Source organism: Rhodnius prolixus, unplaced genomic scaffold (assembly GCF_049639745.1).
Source record: "Rhodnius prolixus isolate KJV_2025 unplaced genomic scaffold, Rpr scaffold_11, whole genome shotgun sequence".
NCBI lineage: Eukaryota > Metazoa > Arthropoda > Insecta > Hemiptera > Reduviidae > Rhodnius > Rhodnius prolixus.
This window is the reverse complement of record NW_027411625.1, coordinates 8,108,571-8,131,223: the sequence shown is the minus strand read 5'-3', so window position 1 is coordinate 8,131,223 and position 22,653 is coordinate 8,108,571. Positions and strand designations below refer to the sequence as shown.

Genomic DNA, 22,653 nt, shown 5'->3' with positions numbered 1-22,653 from the left:
GGAGAGGAACATTTAACAAAAATTTTGTGAATTTTAGGAGGCGAAATTGATTCTTCCCATTGATTTAAATTAATTCTACCATCTTTTATAAGGCATTGTAAAATTATATTTCCCAACCACAGTCCAAGAATCTCGGAATTTTTATGTTTTTCTACAGTTAATGTTATATTCTCAAAATACAGTTTTTTATGCATCCGAAATTATATTTATATTTCCCGTTTAAATTTTCAACTCGCAACATTCCTGTTTCATTCATTATATTTTTTGTTCAAAATCATTATAAAATGTAGTTGTGTTGCATTTTATGACTTAAAAATGAAAATCATTTAATAATGCGGTGTAAGATACCCAGACAAGATCAATTATGCTAGAACCCTAATTGCTTAAGTAAGAAAATTTTAAAGGGGATCGCTACATTACCTGCCATTACATAAAACCATGCTAAAATTGTTTACTATTGAATTTTGTATCAACAAACATTTCTCGACCGAAGTATTTAAGTCTCCCACCTTACAATTCCAATCTCCGCCTAATAATAGTTGCAGTGATCACACATAGGTAATAAATTATTTAATTCCGGACGAAATAATTAAACAGTGATCATTACATGCAAATTTAACGGTGATAAATGTTCAGAAATAAAAATAGGTAATTTGGTTGAAGTGGCTTCTAAGTCAGTAGTAAACGAGTTCTGACCTGAGTAATTGTGTCAATTTGCTAGTCTGTAACTTCAAACATTACCGGCTGAAAACTTTTTCAGGCATGTTATATAAATTTTCTTTAAGAGATGGAAGCAAATTAATGATCTCGGCAGTTCCTTTGAAAAGCGACCGGAGGTGTGGCCTAATAGTGAAGTGATTTTGATTAGGTTAAAGTGTAACCCGCTATGTTTAAATAAAAATATCACGTTTTTGTTACTGGCATTATTTTTATTTAAATATAGCGGGTTACATAGTAATCAAAATCACTTCAATATTAATAATTTTATTTCAAGTTGGGGCTTCACCCCCACCTGGTCTTGATTTCATGTGTAATGGGGTAGCTTTGCCCCTCACCCCTTCTCCCATTAGTCTAGATAAAAACCCTTAATTTTATTGCGTTCTTCCAACCAGTTGTAACGCAAAACTTGAGATTATAAGGTTGAAAAACAAAAATAACTTACCTTAATCATGACAATCCCTATCATTAGTTTTGTACACTTTAACTGCTCCCCCTAGGAATAGTAGCTTCACTCGATCCTAATTCAAAACGCGCATCACTCTGCGTACGCTACATCACAAAAAAATCAGTCATCAATAACACATCTGTAATAGAAAGTTTGCTCCTTTCAAATCATGAACCCTTACGCACACTTCTTTTCGCCTCATGAAAGAGATTCGAATAAACGCGGCACCGCCATTGCTTTGTTTTGTCAATTTCATTTCCCTTTCACACTCTGGACAAATACATGTGTCTTATACTAATCAAACCAACATCCATTAAAAATCTCTAAACTTTATCTGACCATCCGCATTTGGACTATATTCATGCTTTAAAAAAAATAAAAACTGTAACTGTAAAAAATATTATAACATTTATGACAAATGAAGTTAAAAAAAGAGACCAAAAAAAAGCTCAGCGCACTGGCGGAAACTAATCATAGCAGATTAAAAAGGAAACAGTTACTCTACTGTACTGCACATGCGCTTTCAAAAGAAGTAATGAAAGTGAAAAAAAGCGCGGCACATTGGCGGGAACTAGATTAAAAAGTAAACAGTACACTATACTGCGCATACGATCAAATTAAATAGGCAACATCTTCGGCTGCTAGACGAAGCATTACCGAGTTGATAATTTTATCGTATTATTTTATCTACATTGAACGTTAATATTTATATCTTGTCTTAATGACTTAATTAATTTTTCTAATTTCTTTTTTTTTCTATTTTTTTTAAAGTTTTTTTAATAATTTTTTAAAATTTGTCTTTCATGAAAGAGACAGACAGCATATTGTAAATTGGTGGTAACTCCGTTGATGGCCTTACCAGTTTCATTCCGAATAATTTTTATTTCCCCCTCTACTCTTGAGAAATAGATTCAAATTTACTAAGTACAGTAGCCAATGGGTCAGCGTAATTATCCGATAGAGCACTACTCCCGCAATCACTTCTAGTCGTATGCGCGCCATACTCGTATTAGGAGTACCTCCCGCTTGGTTTTTCTTATCACACGACGTTTTAAACCCAAGAATTTGTATTCTTCTTTTACTTTTTCATGATAATTTTTGCAGTTGCAATAAGATAAAGTTGAATATTTTGTTTTATTTTTGAAACTGTTATTTTCTTTCTGTTTATTTTCCAGCCGTTATACAACCAGCCTTCAGACACAGCCATCTACCATGACAATAAAAGGAGGTAAAATCATTTACCTTAATTCTATTAATGATTTTTTTAATTACTTGAAATTTATTTCTTGTGGCTTCTTTCCTGCAGACATACAATGTTCAAAAAGAAATTGCTGGATCACTTGATGAAGAAGCAATCGGAGCGGGAGCAGCGGGAGAAACACCTGACTACCTCCTACTCCGAACTGGTCAAGGAGTGGTTGCGTAAAGTAGATAAGGTAAGTCAAATGATAGCTCAATTTATTTTCAGTAGATAGCTCAAAAACGACTGTCTGATATATTGGCTTTGAATTTCTTGAATGAAACAGAAATGCAAATTATGCAAAAGCTTCTCACAGAGTTAGACGTTGAAAGTCCGAAAAACCACGACTTTGGGAGGTCGGCGTCACACCTTCTCGGTCATATCTTTGAAGTCGGTTGTGTTAAGCTAGTTGATAATTCCAACATGTACTCATGTTATTGATGTTAGAATTTATTCCGTAGAATTTTATTCTGATATTTGTTTCCTTGTAGTGTTAGTGCTCTTTTGCTGGTCAATACAATATAACTTCTCACAATTTTATCATGTCTGTAATGTGAGGCAATCGAAAAGGATTACATTTCTCATGTTTTGATAAACATAAAAAATGCTACTTGACACATTTTTTGGAAATTTGTTGTTACGTGGTGATATTTTTATTTTTTTACAGATTGAAAATTCGACTAAAAGAAAGTTAAAAGAAGCAAAAAACCGTGAGTTTTTTGAGAAAATTTTTCCTAAGTTAAGGAAACAGAGGGAGGATCGAGAGAGATTTAATCGTGTCGGCGCACGAGTTAAAAGTGATGCAGATTTGGAAGAGATTATGGATGGATTGCAAGAGCAAGAGGTAATTTTTAAAACATATTGTCTTTAAAGAGTGATATATTGGTGGCAGCGACTTACAGCAGCTTTATTTATTGCTGCAGTTTACTGGCTCTTTGCATTATTTATTTGCTAGATTAATTAAGCTGGAAGTAGACGGATGGCATGAAACAGTCGATACCAACAATTTCAAGCAGCTAACCCGTGTCAGTTACGTTTTGCCATGAAAATCAATCACATTGGTCCTACATTGATTCGAGATATCAAATCAACATCACGTCAGTGACAGTGGCTACTTAGCAGTTATCAAACAACTTGAGCGGTTCAAGTATATTGTTTGCTGAATAATTGCCCGAGCCGACCATCTTTTCCCAACTTCATATTTCCAAAACGCTTATCCATAACATTCAAAAGTTTCCTGTACCGTTCACGTCTTGAAGGTACATATGAAAGCTCTAGCACCAAGGATCGAGTTTTTTCCCAACATCATTAAATCGGAACCTCTGTATTTCTTCTCACGAGAATTAAAAGAAATAGAAATTATCATTAAATACATTAGGAATCTTAGATGTCAATTTGTAGTGCTTATAATTAACAACCCTAGCCTAATCTAACTTTTCTCCACAGATTTGAAATCACTTTGCATAATATTTTAATTATTTTTTAAGATGGAAGACAAGAAAATGCGCTCGTACGCAGTGGTTCCGCCGCTATTGCTCGATGCTAGACAAAGAAGTGTTTTCTATATAAATAACAACGGAAAATTAGATGATTTCGCCGCCGATTATAAGGAGAGGCAATTATTGAACGTGTGGACACAAGCTGAGAAGGAAATCTTTAAAGAAAAGTTTCTGCAGCACCCAAAAAATTTTTCAGTGATTGCATCATATTTGGAAAGAAAGAGCGTCAGCGACTGTGTACAGTATTATTACCTGAGTAAAAAAACTGAAAACTACAAAAGATTGTTGCGTGAGTAATAGAATTTTGTTACCGTAATGATTTTTAAAATTTTCCTTAACTTGGTTAATTTTTTGGACCTTAACTTGATCGACCTTTAGTCCATGAGTGCTTATTATGTGATACCTGAGGCCCGTTGTTGCATTTGTTAAATTTCTAGCTTTTAGAAACACTAGGAATTACCATTCAACGTTAGGTGTCACGTATTTTGTTTCTTTAGTACAGAATCTCGGATTTCAGCAGATGGACTGTGCGCCTATACGTGCTTGCTTCCTCAGAGCTTGTACCCATCATTAAACCTTAAATTCCATGTATTTTTCTATAAAATGAATATTAATTTTCAACTTTTAATTGTAATAATTAGATTTCATTAATTACTACTCTTTTACTTTTATTACAAAATATTAGTATGTGAAATCTTATGTCATTTACGTTTAACTATCATGCAATCTGACTCGTGTATATATATATATATATATATATATATATATACGAGGGTCGTTTGAAAAGTCCGTGCAAAAATAAAAACTACTTAATTTTTTGGGGTAAACCTTTTTTATTTTTCAACATAGTCTCCTTTTAGGCTTATACACTTCGTCCAACGCTGCTCTAGTTTGTTGATCCCTTCCGAATAATAGGAGTTGTCCAAGTCTGAAAAATAGCCATTCGTTTCTGCAATCACCTCCTCGTTTGAATAAAATATTTTTCCCGCCAGCCATTTCTTCATATTGGGGAACAAATAGTAGTCCGAGGGAGCCAAGTCTGGAGAATAGGGGGGATGTGAAACGAGTTGGAACCCTATTTCCATTAATTTTGCGACCACAACTGCTGAGGTGTGAGCTGGTGCGTTGTCGTGATGGAAAAGGACTTTTTTGTGGGCCAATCGTGGGCGTTTTTCTTGCAGCTAAGGCTCAAAATTTGGAGAGGAGTCAGTAATAATATGCACACTAACATGCGCTCTGAAAGTTTTAATTGGTTTCGGTCCAGCGAGCTTTCCAAGTATTCAGAAAGTCGGCCACCTTGTCAAAATGGGACTTCTATCACTTACAGTACAAAGAATAAATTTCTTTTGTTTTTAATTATTTATTCTAACAAACAGGTAAATCTCGTCAGAGAACAAGATCTGGCCGAGGACCGCAGGCCAAAGTGGGTGCCGGCAATTCAGCGTCTTCAGCATCAGTGGCTGTAAGCACAAACAGCGTGGATAGCATACTCGCGCAGAGCGCCGGTGTGACTACACGATTGCAAAGAGAGCAGTTGCAGAAGCAAGAACCAGCAGCGCCTGTGGCCTCGGTACCAGAGAATCGCGAGCAGAGTGGTGAGTCGTCCTTTCTGCTGGAACAGAGCCAGCCACAGAACCAGCAGCCAGCGCCTGCCCCTGCCCCTGCTCCGGCAGCCTCCACAGCAGTAGCTTCACCACCTACCGCCGCTAAGCTGCCGCCCCCGCCTCTTTTATTCCCCAATAAGTAAGTACATCAAGCCCTTAGCTATTTGACATCCTATTATCATCATTTTTATATCATTTACAATGGTTTATTGAAAAGGCCTAAATGTAGAAAATCTTAAGAGTAGCAGCAATGTTGAGTGGCTTGGTGGTTACGTGATAGAAAGTTATCTGTTATTGATGGCTTGGCTATAGCTCGTTCTATTCCACTTGGGAGAATATCAACTCCATTTAATATCTGTAGTATTGTCTCGACATAAATTTTTTTTATAATATTGATTCTGCTTTGCAACTAAGAGAGGTAACCATCCTACTACTAGCATATTTAAGTGTCATCATGTGTGATGCTGTTAGAGAATCCATTACCCACTTCACTTCGTGTAGCTTCGGTATCTGAGGTTGGTTGTAAAAGTAATATTCCATTTCTGTAAATAAGTTGCTCACCGACTGCAATTGACAAAGCTTACTTGGCTCTCACGCTTGCACGTTGACGTGCCTCACTTCTCCTTCTTGTCCATTCACGGTCACACCTCGTATCTTATTTGATTTTATATATACATATATTTAATAGAATATATATATATACTCCTTAACAAAAACTTACAGTTTAAAATGTTAAGTATAAGGGTTGATTAAACGCCAAAAGGTACACAAATCAGCAAGTACCCAACATTTCATTCAAGCTTAGTTGATATAATTTAAGTAATTTTGCTGCATTAACTTTTCCTTCACATTTTTTAGAATTTATTAGATGTCACAGACCCTTATGCTGGCCAGTTCATTCATAATATTATTTTGTTATAATTATGATAAAATGTATATTATATCCGTTTTTAAATAGGTACTTTATTTTAACTCTATTCCGAATTATTCTTCGGATTTAGCTTTAATTTGCTTTTTATTCTGAGATGTCACATATATATGCAAAAGTAGAAAAAGACAAAGTTAGATTCGGCTACTGTTTAAATTTAAATCACGGATTTAAAAGAATATTTCAGTGTTGAATTCGTTTTACCGAAATATTCGTGAGCACAAATAACACACAGTTAATAACAAGTAGATTATTCAACAATAATGATTCATTTCTCAATTGTAATTTAATTTAGACCCCCTAATTTTACTTATAGTAAAATACTGGAATAATTAGATGTCCTAAACGTATGCATATCTCATTTATTTTATATTACATAACATATATTTAACATTGTGAGAAGAACAGCTACATTGAGAGTGTGATTGAAGAAAACTATATTATTTGCGATAAAGCCAGATAATTATTACCTATTATTATAAACGTTTGACTACTACATAAAATAACAATTACTTTAATCGAAGAATGAACTTAAACAGACGATTTTTATTAAAAATAAAATAATCGAAATCATTGATGTATGTTGGTGTAAGCATTTTTTTAAAAAAGTTTTTGAATTTTGTAGCCTCGTAATTTTTTTAATTTTTTATAACGTTTTCTTTTTAACCTGTAATTAATAGTTTGATTATTATAGATTAATAGATATTAAAGTCAATCTACAGTGCTACTTGAACAAATATTTTGTAGATGAAAATGGCCAGCATAAGGGTCTGTGACATCTAATAAATTCTAAAAAATGTGAAGGAAAAGTTAATGCAGCAAAATTACTTAAATTATATCAACTAAGCTTGAATGAAATGTTGGGTACTTGCTGATTTGTGTACCTTTTGGCGTTTAATCAACCCTTATACTTAACATTTTAAACTGTAAGTTTTTGTTAAGGAGATTTTTGTACCTTTTGGATAGATTTTCATTTTTGTCTATTTTGCTAAGTTACATATCTGCTTTACTGTTTTTTTTTAAATTTGGAATAAGCAATTCTATCATTATAACCTGATAAGGTGTTAAGTAGGAACCGTAACTACCACTGGAGAGATCTTTTTAAAGAATGATTATAGTTGCGGTCCCCAAACCATCCTCAATAACAATTTTTTTGAGAAAGCCTTTTTATATAAAATAGGAAGGTATTTGTACGTAAAAAGCAAATTTAAACTGCGATTTCAGACCTTCCTTTTAAGAGGAGCAAGAAAAATAAACTGCGATTACAGTACTTCTCCCTAAAAGGCAAAGAGGCAAAGATTTTGAATCGAACGATAATTCATTACTTAATGTAAATCGGTTCACCCATTGATAATTTTAACGATTGCAGTACTTCCTCTTAGTAGGTGTAAGAGCATGATGGCACTTCACAGCCATATAGAGTAGCTTTAATCACTTCTTCGTGCTAAATTTTATCAAAATCGGACAAAGCGTTATAGAAATATTGGTAATAATAGTTTTAGAAACGGCCTTACTTGGGTGGGGCAAACTCCCCTCCATATGAGGCATAGCGTCGAGACTTTTAAAGTGCAAATCTGTACAAAATTTCGATTCGAATGACACTTCATTCATGAAAATCGGTTCACTTGTCGATAATTTGAAACGATTGCTATACTTCCCCTTAACTAGTGTAAGAGCAGATCGTCGCTTTAATGTTACGTAGGGAAGCCCTAACCCCATCATCCTACCAAATTTTATCAAAATCGGGCTAAGATTTACAGAGTAATTAGTAATAATAATTTTGAAGGGGGCCTTACATAAAGGGGGCTAACACCTCTCCCATTCGGTGTACAGCGTCGAGACCCCCAAAAGGCACATCTACATAACATTCCGAATCGAATGACACCTCATTCATGAAAATCGGTTCACGCGTTTAGGCGCTACGTAGTTTACAAAAAAGGTAACAACAACAACAAGAAGAACAAGAACAACAACAATTTCTGAAAATGTCGTTTTTGCTCATTTTCGGCAACTTTTTTCTCGAAATCTATTAGGTCTGGGTGGTTGCAAAAAAATTACAGTCATAAAGGTGGGTTTGCCCTATAATTTAAAGAAAATTTGGGAATTTTATCTTTTATAGAAAAAGAGAAAAAAATTGTCAAAGTTGGGTGTTTTTCAACGTTACGCTTTTTCGTGCAGTTTTTGACGATCAACCCTTATACAACTGTCCTACCGGACAGTTTTAATTCTATTAAACCTCAGTAAGACCTATCTGTTTGATGGTCTTATCTGGCAGAATGGCTTAAAAAACATTTACTTGAAATAAACGTCTATCCTCAATAACATTATGCCAAGAAATTTCTTCTATTAAGGTTTTCTGATTGACATTAGGATAAATTACTATAAGAGATTTGGCGCAACTATCTATTAGAAACGATTTACGAAAAAAAAACACCGAGTTTTGAAGAAACTATTCCTTGTTAAGATTTAAGAAATGCAAATAGTCCTATTACTCTAGTTGGGCTGTTATTATTTTATAATTATGGCCTGGCTTGAATGCATTGATTTAAAACAAAGTAAAATTATTTTTATTCACTTGGTATTGCAGTGAGGCTGGTGCGCACGAGAAGGCTGCGGAAGAAAGAAAGGAAGTGAAGCGTGACAAAGAAGATGTAGAAACTACTGATGACGACAATTTTGACGCTCTCGGTGAGTGGAACTCATATTATTAAATTACATTTTGCCAGTGCAAGCGGTTCGTTGGTTTTACGCTCAAACGACGTTTAGCTATTTTGTGATTGACAAGCCTTGCATTAACGTTCTCACCCGATTATCAGCAAACATGCATTCTATTTAAAATTCAGGGAATCAGCATGGGCTGAATGCAGAATTGAAATTTCCAGATTAAGGCAACAGTTTGGTACAGTTAGCTTCCGTCACTGCAGTGTTTTGGAACAGGATCCGCTCCTTTTTTCAATTATTAATTTCTCAATTTGTTTTTCTAACACTCCTTTTTGTGGTATTTTTTTTTTGTGGGGGGAGGTTGACAAAGTTTACAATGCAATTGCTGAAGTTAATAGGACACTCCATTAGTAAAATCCAATTTTCTATTGTACAATGACTATTTTTATTATAAAATCACGCTTGAAACAATCTTAAAAATTTTGGATTATCACCGCCTTTCTTATTGGCGGGATATAATTCATTTTGAAGGCTCTGCTTCTCTTATATAACATACTGTAAAGTTTTTCTAAAAAAAAACTTTACTTACACAACTAATGCCTGCCACTAGTTATTAAATATGTGGGTTTGATTACATAATAAAACTCGCTAAAGTTGTAAGTAATAACCTGATTTATTCACACATTAACATTAACTAACATTAACATTTACTAGCAACTAACGCTATTCATTACAGTCACCATTTACAACAGTCACAACAGTTTACTGTTACTTACTCACTTCGTAACGCCACAAAACTGTTCCCCGACTGACCACTGGTCCGCACTGCACCGAATTGCACTAGTCTCAGCTGCACTAAAACAGCTCTACTCATCAACTGACTAATTTCCCAACTAGCTACCACTGAAGCACTCCCCAACACTGACTCTCTCTAACTATGTCTCAACACTGACTCTCCAAGACTAACTCCAAAACTAACTGATTAACAACTCGTTAAGAACTCCTTAAAACTTGATTAAAAACTCTAAACTCTATTAAAAACTTGCTTGAAACTTGATTAACACTTAATTGAAACTGACTTCTCCAGCTGTGTCTGCCTCCTTTTAACTGCGTGCCTCCCTCCAACTGGGACTGCCCTCCTCCAACTCTCTGAGCATAAGTTTCCACGCCCTCCTGACGTTCATTGGCTGGAGAAAACATACTGCCACCACCTCAGCTGGGAGCCGCCTCCTCCCATTCTCCGTCTCTCTCCAACTCCGTCTGTCTCACTCTCACCTTTCAATCACTGGCTGGGAAACACATATGCCACCACCCCAACTGAGGCCTTTCTTTTAGCTGGCTTTTACACAGAGATGGACCGCTACGGCTACGGTCACTAAACTTGAACAATCTAGCCCTTTCCTTTCTAGTTCAGGTAGAGACGGCCCTTTTGTCTACACTGTGGTGGCCTGTTACCGACTTTGGTCGCTTAACCCCTAGTACAATCTAGGCCTTTCTTTTCTCCTCAGGTAGTGACTGGCCCTTTTGTTTACACAGTGGTGGCCTGTAACCGACTTTGGCCGCTCAACCCCTAGAACAATCTAGGCCTTTCTTCTCGCCCAGGTCAACTTCGTTACAATACATTAAAAAAAAAAACCTCCGCTACTAAAATTTTGGTACGATCTAATCCACGAATTCTTACTGCACAATCGAAGTTATTCCAGAAAAATACTTTGTGATATTATTAAACCAACATTTTTTAAATAAATCTAACATCCTCTCCTCACTTGAGCTCAAAGGGAGCTCACGTTCAACACATCAAACAATCTTTACATATCAATGACCTAAATTGAAAATCCTAACGTAATCCAATACCATGACAATTCAATCAAATGAATCATGCACAAGACAAAAAATTAAGATTCAAACAACGAACATTATTTTCCAAATTAGGTAAATTAATTTCTTTAGCTGATTGGTTCACTTTTCCATCTTCAGTACCATCCGACAATAAAAGTGTTTATTAACGACTGACGTATTAATAATAATGTAGCTGTACTATACTATTCGAACATTCCTAATAAATAATGTGAACTTTGCATAAACAAATACTTTAATGTAATGTTAATAATTTTAAATTGTGAATTTTTACCTAATTAAATTGATTTTTCTTATTACTTATATTGATTTGGAACTTTCAAGAAAAAGTTGCCAGTATTCTAGCTTAACGTTAAATCGTTCAATTCCTAATTAAGGTGGCCTTTTTTCAAGTTTTTTGTTTCGTTCATTATTACAATTAACTTCGTTATTTTCTTATTTAATAAATTCTACCTGCTGCAGTTTCTAAACTCAGTTTATTTTCTGCAAATATTTTATGAGTTACAAAATTTTCCACTTCTCAAAATTGTTATTTTAAAAATTAAAATATTCTAATTCAAAATTTTCTCTTTTTGTAATTAGTATATGAGAGAGACATTCTATTATAAAAATTCACAATAAAACGAGAAATACTCAAAAATTACTACAACCCAACATTTCAATTAGTTAATTGCGATAAACATTTACCAAAATGGTGATTTACGAACTACACTGTTGGGAAATACAAAATATAAATTTATTGGAAGAATATTCCTTTCGTCTCACATCACCTTATAACCCAAAAAATATGGAACGGATTATACTTACGGGATCTAAGATGATCTACTCCGCCAAAATCTGTATCTTTCCACCAGTTTCTAACTGTAGAAAGAAGTCAACTCTTTGTTGCGGGATGGCAGCTTAGGATCATCGCAGTCAGATACAATTGGATGAAAAACCGTAGTTGATCCGTCGCGATTACGAAACACAACTATAACATTAGCTTAAGGCTATCTTCTACCTTAGATTACAGTGGAAGTAAACTTACTTTCCTTACTAAATATTGGACTAAATTTATTATATTTTCCAGTTTCACAAGATTTGATTTTTTTTCGTAACCTCTATGGAAATTTTTAAGTTCGGTAAATTTAATGAATCCGGAATGTGGTACAAATTATGAAAAATTTTAAATATTGATGTGTACTTATTGTCTTGAATATTTGACCAATTTTCATATTTCATCAAAGTGAGCAATTAATAATACATTCTATTCTAATTTTAAATTTACTTCATTTTGTAGCATTCTTGAAGTGTTTAAAATTCATTTTCATAAAATGCTTTTAAAGTAAATTATCTATTACACGTTCTGCAATTAATTAAATTTTCGTGCATTAATTACTTTTTCGATAAAAGTTTAAAATTCTTTACTGATAATTTTAAAAACTTCATTGAATTTTTGTGCACAAAATATACACTGACCAAACTATTTTTTTTATTTGTTGATTTATAATTATAAAAGAAAGGATTTGGCAAAATGTTGGTAATTAAGAGAAGTAATTCTCATGAGCAATCTGTCTCAAAATTTCGTGTATGACACTCTGCAATTATAACTGTAGGGCCTTGAAATTTCATTCTAGTCTGCACTCTTTTTTACAATATCTCCCAAACAACAAATTGTGATGGTCATAAAGTTAAAGTTATCTTCAAAATAACAGATAACAAAGAGCGCATTCAATCATACCGTCACATCATTGCTGACACCCGAGAATGGCAGCCGTGCAGATTAATACATTAAATTAACGCACAGTCACCACCCACCGCATAAACGTCTCAAATTTGGAAACATTACAAGAGGGCCACTGCCTGGCGATAGACAGTTACAGAGATATCCTTGCGAAAGAACACTATTTAGAAGGTGTTAGTGCTCTAAAAGACGCTGGGAAGCAATTCCCTTAGATGTTAGCGCGTCTTACTTTATAAAACAAAAGATGTATATGAAACAGAACACACCATGTTGCTATAACAGAACCACTGAACAATGTACATTGCAGAGCAAAACACTTCAACTGTAATAATATAATATTTCTACATCTATGCCAAAAGTATAGTTTGTTCCCTCTTTTGAACTGAACTATTTTGGCTGGAATATTGATAATCGGTTTTGGATAAAATGAATGCTGATCAAAATGTTAAGTTTATTTTTTCACAGCTAGTACTAGAAATTATCCATTGAGTTAGCGGAAAGCTATTGTATTAATGATCCTAATAGTTAACATCTTATACAAAATATGAAAGTAAGAGTCCTATTGCTTAACCTAATTTAATAGCCATTAAAAGATAGATTTGCTTCATCGCCCTTAATTTATAAAAAATTTACTGTAAGTTCAGGATTCTGATATGTGGCATACGGTCTTTCTCTAAAAGCGAACTGATGGCAGTGGATAAGAAAAATTAAATAAATATTGTGCTAATCCAATAATGTGTAGATTTTTCTGTAGTCACAATTGAATTTTTTGGAATAATTATTTTAAGTTCTCGGCTATAAACTTTGGTTTTTAGATTTTTTTTTGTGTCTACATTTTCTTCTAATTAGATTAATAAATTATGTAAATAAAGATGTGAATATCATTATTTTATCCGTCGTATCACGCATGTTTATTGTATCTCTGACTGGTTTCGGACTTTCACAGGTAGATTAATCAGTTTGCTGTTGTTATTTTGACTTCATTTACGTTACCGTCTCGCACTACACTTGCTGTCAATAAACATGCGTGCTACGATGGATAAGATGAATGATATTTATTATCCAGCACCGTGAATTCAACTACATTTTTAAAAGATGTGATTTTTTGTTATAAGAGAGGTCATCTGGGATGATGGCAAAGATTAAATTAAGCCTTTTAACTTTATTCAGATACGTTATAGTTTCCCAATTTTTAATTTGTTTTTGTTTTTAAATAAGCTATTCTGTTTTAATAATAAATTACTCATGTTTATTGTTAAAAGACCAATTAGTAGAATCTTACTTAGATTTACAACTTAAAATGTTTTGAAAAAAGTTTTTAGAAAAATTCTATTGTAACAAATATTGGTTGTTTGGCATTCCACTAAATTGCCATTTTAGTGTAATACATTCTATGGTCGTCACTCTCACAAAATTAAAGAAGATAAAATGATGAGTTTTAAGGAAATGGCGTGACGGATGACTATCTTGAAGACCTCCTTTCTGTTATGCGATATTTTCTCGAAAACTGCTTCAGTTTATTTCTGTAAACTTGAACATTAACCACTCGTTTAAAATGGCGTAACTTTTATTGAAACTTTCTAGAAGAAATGGTTCTTCTAGAGGTAGTTCTGAAGTGTGGGTTTACCCTTCCCACTAAAGTGCCATTTAACTGAATTTTCGCTTGACCGGAAATGTTAATCTTTTTAACGATCAGCAATCAAACACAGTGTACTTAGTTAAAACCCTCGATTTTGAAAATGTTACTTCCGCAGTGCTGAACAGTATCTTAGCTTTTGTTCTGAAATCCACCAAAATTTATTTTAAGGACGTGTTCTGGGAGGACACGATACACTTTCCTCAAAAGATTTTGTAATTGCGATTGAAGCCAACTAAGGTTTAGAAAAAGGTAGGAGATAAGTTGGATAAGAAAATCATATCAGATTTTTACACCATTACAATTGGTCAAATACGTTTAGTGCAGACTTAGTTTGTTATTCCTAGTGGTTCATTCGTGTTTACAGTTTAGAGTGGGAGAAGTGGTAATGATACCAATACGAAAGCAACAGAAGACACTTACGTATAGACTTACGAGCAAGACTGCAGTATAAGTTCCGCTTCCCGCTAATAAAATTACTATCCGCTCACAACACCATTGCACTTTATCCATATTTCATATTATATTTAACTAATACACATTACTAGTTATCTAAGTACTAGTTATTCATTTAGTTATCTCGAATTTTGAAGAATACAATACAGTGTCGATATCTTTACAATTATTAATTTTTTTTTAATGTTCATCAACCATCACAATTAAAACATCTCATTGCATTCATTTGTGCTCACTACAATAACAGTCAGGTTTATGATTTTTATAAATTTCATTCCATATAAATTTTGTATAGATACAAGGCTGTTACAAATAGATTAATAATACCATTATTTAACACTAAATAGTTTTTTGTGCATTATTTTTTGAAATCGGGAACAATCGGGAAATATTTGGTTTTCATCATTGCTTATCCTAAAGAAGGAAATTTGGTATACGAAAAGAAGCCTACACTTACAGTTACGTTGCGATGAGCAACCGTAAAATATATTAATCTACTTCTGCAAAATATATTCTACAGATAGTGTGCCACTTAATGGAATATAGGAGCTAGGATGGCTGGACTAAGTTGGTACACTGCCCTTTCTTTTTTTACGGCTCCGAATTCTCCACAACTCAATAATGTAAGTGCGTATGTTCAGCATAAAGACATGTTTAGGCGCCCCTGAGCAGCCTTTTATCTAAAGATGTCATATTAATGTAATTAATTATTAAAAGGAATACAATAGATAACAACAATTACGAAATTTGAATGAAGTCTAGTGATAAAAAAAATGGCTCTGTACTGAATCGAGTTTTTCAATTTTTTGTTTGTTATTCCTCCCGTTTTCTCTCTTATAGTTTTCGTATAAGCGGAGACCTATCGCTTATGTTGACATGCTTTTTATGAAATTCATTTTAAGGATATTATGGAAAAATGGGAAAACAGCTTACCACAATACCAATGTTTAAAGTGAACCTAATAAAACTTGAACTAACGTTTAGTATAGTATACATTCGAAGTTAGAAGAAAATTTGTAAGTTATAATTGATAATTGAAGTAAGAGAAAGTCACGTGAGTATACACCAAGTTTTGTTTTAACTTCCTCTTATTCCTAGTAAGTATTGCTAAAGATGTCAATTTTTAGAAATTGAATTTTCACGAAAGCTCATTGTTTTTTCATTTCCTATACTATAAACACCTTCTCATGTAATCCGCATAACCTTCTTTAACCGTAATTCACGTAATTTAGTTTCCTTGAAACCTAGAATTAGTAATAAAAAATTATTTGGCTTCAATGTTTCTGTAATTAAAAATGGTTAAAGAAAGCGTGACTTCACAGAACCCCACTTCATTAATATGCCTTCAGTAAAAGTTTTTTTTTTTTTATATTTATTGTGTGGTGTAGATAAAGTTTTAACCTGTGTTAGCCATCGTTTAAGCAATAACCCTACAGCGACTGCCAATTGCAGAAAATAAAAAAACTCGTTTTGCTCCGGTAGATTGATAATTTTCCTGATCATAATTTTGATTTGACATTTTGTATGAGTATGCCAGGTTGAAATAAAATAATTGTAGCAGTTTTTAGAGAAAAGTCTAAACAAAATTTAACTCGATTTATTGGAGTGGCACTTCTGGAAGATAGATTTGACCTTAAAGCTTATTGTCGGGTCTGATGGTGGCACCTTAACCTAATATCGGTAAGATTAATCTTCTCTCATTTTTTTATTTTTGTGCCGTGCTGTCCACAAATATTAAAGTACAACATGCATACCGATACGTTTAATTCTTATCTCTTTAAAAGGAATCTACCCCAACCTCATTCTCAGAAGTAACCGTAATCCATTTTTCTGTAAAAGCTGCAGATTTATGTTTTGTTACAAGTACACTAAATTCAAGTAGGAGTCTTGCGACCAAATAACAAAAACAAACGGAACAAACAATCTATTCGGTAAAAAGACACTTTCCTGTCAGTCGATTTTCTTTAAATTTAGAAGTATAGTCCATACCACATTTGGTACTTATTAATATTGCGCAAGTGGCAAAACTGTACAATTACAGTAATGACACTCCCTCCCCTAGAACTATCTTAAATCGAATTTTTATGAAAAAAATGTTTCAAACCAGTTATAGTATCACCACCACCTTATAGTTTCTGGCATCCTCGGTTTGCACTTAAACTAACTTCGATTTTTGGTTTTGGAGTTAAGGTGAATACATTAACACACTTACACTGACCCATTTTTTAAAAAATCACTTTTTCGGAGTCAGGGAACCTCAGAACAGATATTTCTTGTGAAAACTCAACATGGAAAATCTGTACAATTATAACACTTTCTCTTCGTGGAGTGAAAAACAGTTGTTTTGAATTGGGCTGATGCAAATAGATAAATTCATTACAGGGGCTTCTGATGACAAATACTTAATGAAGAAAATAAGTTTACTTCTACCTAAATTTCAGAATGTAGAAGTAAATACCGTTTGTCTACTACATTATTGATTTAATATTATTATTATATTTTGGAACAACCCAACCTATTTGTCCTTTATTATTATAGATTTGGGTATAAAAAAAATTACTGGCGGCCCCCCAAAAAAATCCATGTGAATAAAAAGGCGACACTTTTTTTAGTTTCTTCATAAATTTTTAAATGGTGGAATATTTAGAATGAATGTAATAAAAAACACATTTTAATATAATTGAAAATGTATGTTATAAATAACCTTCCTTAAAAAAAAAATCACTAAAAAAAATTAGTAGCTATAAAAAGATTTTATAGCTTAAACAGATTTTAGAGCGAAGTATTTAGAAAATATTCCTCTGCTATTTTCTTTTTTATTTTTTTAATTTGATTAGAAAAATAAAATATAAAATTAGAACAGATGTGATTTAGTGCAGTATTGATTTATTTATTTTATTCGCGACGGTTATAAGATCGATTATGAACCTAAAAGTTCGTAATTTTTCTAGAGATAAATGAAAAAGATGTAGTTTTAAGAGGAAAAGATGTAGTAGTTTTGAAATTGAGGTACAGACATCTTAACGTTCATTAATTAATCCTTGATTAGTATTTGATACGAGTTGGTTATCAGAGTGCAAAATGCAGTAACCAATAGATAAATATGATAGATGTGGTCTATTTGATTGGCAACTGCATTTTTACAACTTCTTATCTTCATGTTTCTTGTACAGGAAAGTTTCAACATCTTTTTTAATTTAGAATAACTAAACTTGTAGTTTACAAGTTTTACTTGCAAACTTATGTTTCGGTTACTAAGCAATTTGATGTTTGGTCTGTTCTAACTTTATATCTCGTTTATAGAAATTCTTAAAATAGCTCTGATTTACGTTTAACAATAATAGAAATTGTAGTTGTACAACTACAATAACGTTATTCTTCTTTGGTTTATTTTTCAATTCAACTTCTGCAAATTGTATTAGAGGTGATTATTGTGGATTAATAGTTAGGAGGATTTAATCAATCAAAGACAACACTAATTTTTTTGCCAACGTTTCGTTAAATGTATGGTCTATTTTTGGACGTTATAGGCGAGTTGGTTGTCAGTTACTACATTACTGTTGCATCTTTGCTACTTTAATCCATAAAATTTCATTGCTAACGGTCACAAAGAAGGAATAATAATCCTCAAACTAGTTTTTATTATTGTTTTAATGTAAAGAGAAAAATGTAACAGGTTATTAAAGTTACTGTTTATTTATTTGCCAGTGCGGTTATTCCTTTAAAATGAGTGCTGAGTAATCCCGGTACATAATTAATAAATAAGTACAAAAAACAATGTCAATAACTTGGCAATAATCACGAAAAACACACATAAAAGAGTTTATTCTTAAAAATAACTTAAGTACAGAAGTTAGAAAAATAAAAAATAACGATTTGCTGCTTGCTTACTAATTAAATTATGCTATTTTTAAATATAGCAGCTTCTATAACTTAAAATACAGTGGCACCTGAATATTCCTAAAGTACAAATGAAAAAACTTTAAAAAAAAAAAACAATAGATTACATCATTAACAAAACATTTTATAATGATAAACAGGATAAAAATCAATTAAAAACTTAAAATTTAATCAAATGTTTTAAATAACAATCTCTTAAGGAGATGAAAAGGCATCAATAAAAAAAAGTTACCTTCCTAGTGACATTGATCACTTTTAAAGCTACCAATGAAAGAAAATGATAATTGTTCATATGCATATAAGAGCATTAATAATTGCACATTATAAAGTAAAAAGATACAAAACAAAAACTGCACAAAGCATTCAAATATATATAAGTAAATATCTAACGAGATTTATTAAAATCAGCGGTTGGTTATTCAACTAAAAGTAATAGGCTAACCAAAACAAACAAAAATGGATGCAGGAAATTTCCTTTTTAAAAAGACTCATTTGTAAAGTTTATTCACTATTAGGAGCCTTAGTCTCAAACAACTGATGCAAAGAGAACCGTGTTTTATTTATTTTTTTTATTACTATTTGCAGTAAGGATATCTGTTTCGTTTGTTGCAATCTTACTGCTGAAGGAATATTTTGGCCACCAAGTGATATGCCTACAGGACACTTAATATTTTTCCTGTGGTCCAACTTATTATGTAAAGTTTTAGATTTAATTTTTTTCATAGGTAACTTTAATTTTGGTATTTTCACGATATCTTGTAATAATGAATTGAAGTGGCAAACGGACATTCAATAGGAGAATACAATTAGGAATCACTATTTCCAAATTGATTTTAAATTGATCTGTACTTTCTTGTAACCAACATCAAAATAGCCTTTAAAAACAATATTTTAATTTGGCTAAAATAAGAGAGATTTGTTTCCCTAATTTAAGGATTCGAAATGTCGTGATACATTACTAAAGTCTGTTCCGTTGAGATCATTGCTAAAGTTGAAGAATTTTGGTATGTGTCTTGTCAACTTGACACTCATTCCTAGCAACTGTTCTGATCAGTTGCACTTCTCACCCTAAAGTTTTTATCAACCGTATTACTATTGTTTTTCTAATTATCATTGCATACGTCTTTATCAGTATTAATATCAATTTTATGACACAATTTACGATGTTTATGTACAAAATAGTAGCTTGGAAATTTAGAACCACACGTTTTACATGGGTAATACTGTACGTTCATATCTTTTAATAAGGTCGGGGTAATAGTTGAGGTGGTAGTTGTGGTTGTGGCGGTTGTGGTTGCGGAGGCAGTAGTTGGAGGAGTGCTTTCAACTGACACGGGGTTGATGTGTCTTCTGGTGTGCTTACGAAAGCAGTAGTGACTTTTGAATGTGTGCTTGCAAAAAGTGCAGACGTAATGTTTACTGGCTGCAGCTGTGGCGGCCAGTCCGGACTTTTCAGAGTTTTTTAAGTAGTTCTTGTTGAGTACCTTTTTGAAGCGCACCGGCCCGTCGCAGCAGGCAATATCCCTGTGAAGGACTTTATGTTTGGACTCGGTGGGATGGTGGGTGGAGGTAGATGGCGCGGGCTGGGGGGGCGCCTCGCTCAGCCCCACTGTGGGGTACCACAGCGGGGGTGACCAGTACAGTGGCATGCACTTCCTGCTCGGGATAGGTTTGATGATAGTGCTGTTGCTGCTGTTCTGTCTCATCAAGTAGTTTCTGCACAGTTCGAGCGCGCTGGGAATGTGCAGAAGGTGTGTGGCCAATAACACGGCGTAGATATTCTCTCTATTCAGTTCTAAATAACCAGTGTTTATATAATTTAATATAATACTAAATATATCTGCATTTATATTTGGCAATTGTATTTCAGTTAGTCCGGCTTCAATTTGAGATTTGATGTATCCACTGTGTAACATTAGTAACTTTTTATAACAAACAAATCTTTTAGAATCACTAGCGATGCCGGCCACAACCGCGATGTCGTCATGGTGCCAGTGGCTGCCGTAGAGTTGCGAGTACATGACGGCACTCCGAACTCGTGCTTCTAGTAAACTCACTAACTCAAAAACTACTCTTAATACTTCACAACAATTTATGAAAATGGTACTTGAAAGTTGCCCCCATACCATTTATATATATATACGATGTAAGAAGTGTAAGCGCATGCGTACAGTGTCTACCCCGCTCTGCTATTGGTTTAGGTGGGCGGGCTATGTAATCACTTTTTATGTATTAACTCACAATTTGTGTTTTTTCAACTTATGCAAATAGAGTTAATAAAAAGAAAAGAAAAAAGACACGCCCTCTGCAGTTGCCTTTCTTTTGATTTTTTAAAACTGACGTTAATGAATAATTTTTTATTTTTTTTTTGTTTTCATTTGTCGGTTAAGAAAAGGAAAATTAAGTTTGCAAAATTTGTGGTAGAAAATTGATTGTTTATCATGAGGCCATCTGACTGCTCCGAATGTTGTGTTCTTAAGTACGCGGCGATTCGTACGGACGCCACCACCACTTTCTCACACAATCTCCATTGGTTTATTTTCACACTTTCTCATGAAATTTTTCAGGAATATCATAAAAACAACTTTGGTGTGACTCTTTTATACGACTTGCTTATAGTTGTGACAAATACTCTTCAGATTTTCAGCAAACTTGAAATTTTAGAACATATTTAATTCACAGTAATCTATAGAATGTAGAATATCCCAAAAAGGGCACTTCTGGAGGGGTGCTTCAATGTCTATCTTCCCTATAAATTGTTCTAAAATCAATTTGCTCGAGAAAAGTTTCACGAAAAACATAAATATTTTTGTGATAATATTAGCAAACCTCTTTTCACGCCGCCAATAGATAGTGCATTGCAGCTCCCGTGCAAACTATTACTAAGAGTAAAATTCGCATTACTGGTCACTGCGTTATTTCGAACACGGAATTTTAACAGTTCATTTTACCTTCTCATTTTTTTGTATCAGGTAAGCCTGACGAAACCTTCTCCCAAAAATACCCTTCAGCGAATTTTTCTAAAAAAAAAGAAACAAAAAAAAAGGTGAGGGTTAATTATCAAAATTTGCGTAAGGTATGTGGTAAGTTTGAAGAAATTCTTCGTAGCTATTTTCGATGAAAGTTCAAAGTTCAAAATTCCTGCAATTTTTCGTTTTTAATTTAAGACTTATTTTACGTACAACGCACAGGCTTGCCCATTTTTTAGAAACCTTTTTTCGTTTTTTGGACTGAGGATGTATCAGGTAAAAATTTCACATCATTGCATTTTTTCTTTCTGGGTGTAACAGTAAATAATAAGGCATTTCCGGCTGACGGAAACCCCAATTATGTGATATCTAAACGAAGTATCAAATTTACACTTTTTTCATTTTCTATTTGAGTTAGAGAGAAAAACCTATAGAATAACTGTGAAAAGCCATTAGACAGCCAAGTGATATCTATGAATTTTCAATTAAAATCCGAGGAAATACCATTAGTGGGACCCATATTCGAAGGGTTCTATCGTACTCTTACTATATTTTTTGATGGGTTCTATGGAAGATGTTACCAAAATTTTCATTAAATTTGGTAAATTATCTTTATATGTCTCTAAAATTTAGGTTACTACTAACTAAACCCTAATTAATCTATTTGTTAAATTTTGTCAAAAATTGTGAGCGATTGCTTCTAGAGCATGGCCACTACGACCAGCCTTGCCATGTCTAATTATAAAAGGAATTAAAATATATTGTAAGAATTAACCAAAATTAGATGATAATTTGTAAACCTTCGTTCATTTTTCAATTTTTGTTTAACCTTTAATGGACGCGTTTAAATTGTGGTCTGCTACAATCAAAGAGAAAGCAGAATTACTGTCGAACTGTGCCAGCCTCTGATGGTGAGGTTCACCTGAGTACAAAATGAAAAAAACTATTCTTAGCAGTTGAATTTCAAAAGTATGAATTAGGTTTTTGGTTTCGAGGTCAGTAAAACTATATTTTC

At 33.3% G+C, this 22,653-nt stretch overlaps 2 protein-coding genes across 3 annotated transcripts in view; one reads left to right on the top strand and one right to left on the bottom strand.

Moving 5' to 3' along the window:
* Smr (nuclear receptor corepressor smrter) overlaps nt 1–22,653 on the top strand; it is a 61,869-nt gene that overhangs the window by 19,087 nt on the left and 20,129 nt on the right. For both annotated transcript variants that reach the window (XM_074137894.1, XM_074137893.1), the window contains exons 9-14: nt 2,341–2,393; nt 2,472–2,601; nt 3,073–3,249; nt 3,893–4,193; nt 5,281–5,647; nt 9,024–9,124. In XM_074137894.1, the coding sequence (XP_073993995.1) occupies nt 2,341–2,393; nt 2,472–2,601; nt 3,073–3,249; nt 3,893–4,193; nt 5,281–5,647; nt 9,024–9,124 (1,129 nt within the window). The remainder of the gene's footprint in view (nt 1–2,340; nt 2,394–2,471; nt 2,602–3,072; nt 3,250–3,892; nt 4,194–5,280; nt 5,648–9,023; nt 9,125–22,653) is intronic.
* On the bottom strand, nt 17,632–20,828 carry LOC141459171 (uncharacterized). Its single transcript, XM_074137912.1, has one exon. The coding sequence runs from the start codon at nt 20,796–20,798 to the stop codon at nt 19,773–19,775; it is 1,026 nt and encodes a 341-aa protein (XP_073994013.1). The 5' UTR covers nt 20,799–20,828; the 3' UTR covers nt 17,632–19,772.

Excerpts from the sequence above, each read along its gene's own strand:
- LOC141459171 (XM_074137912.1), bottom strand. The coding sequence starts at position 20,798 with ATGGTATGGGGGCAACTTTCAAGTACCATTTTCATAAATTGTTGTGAA.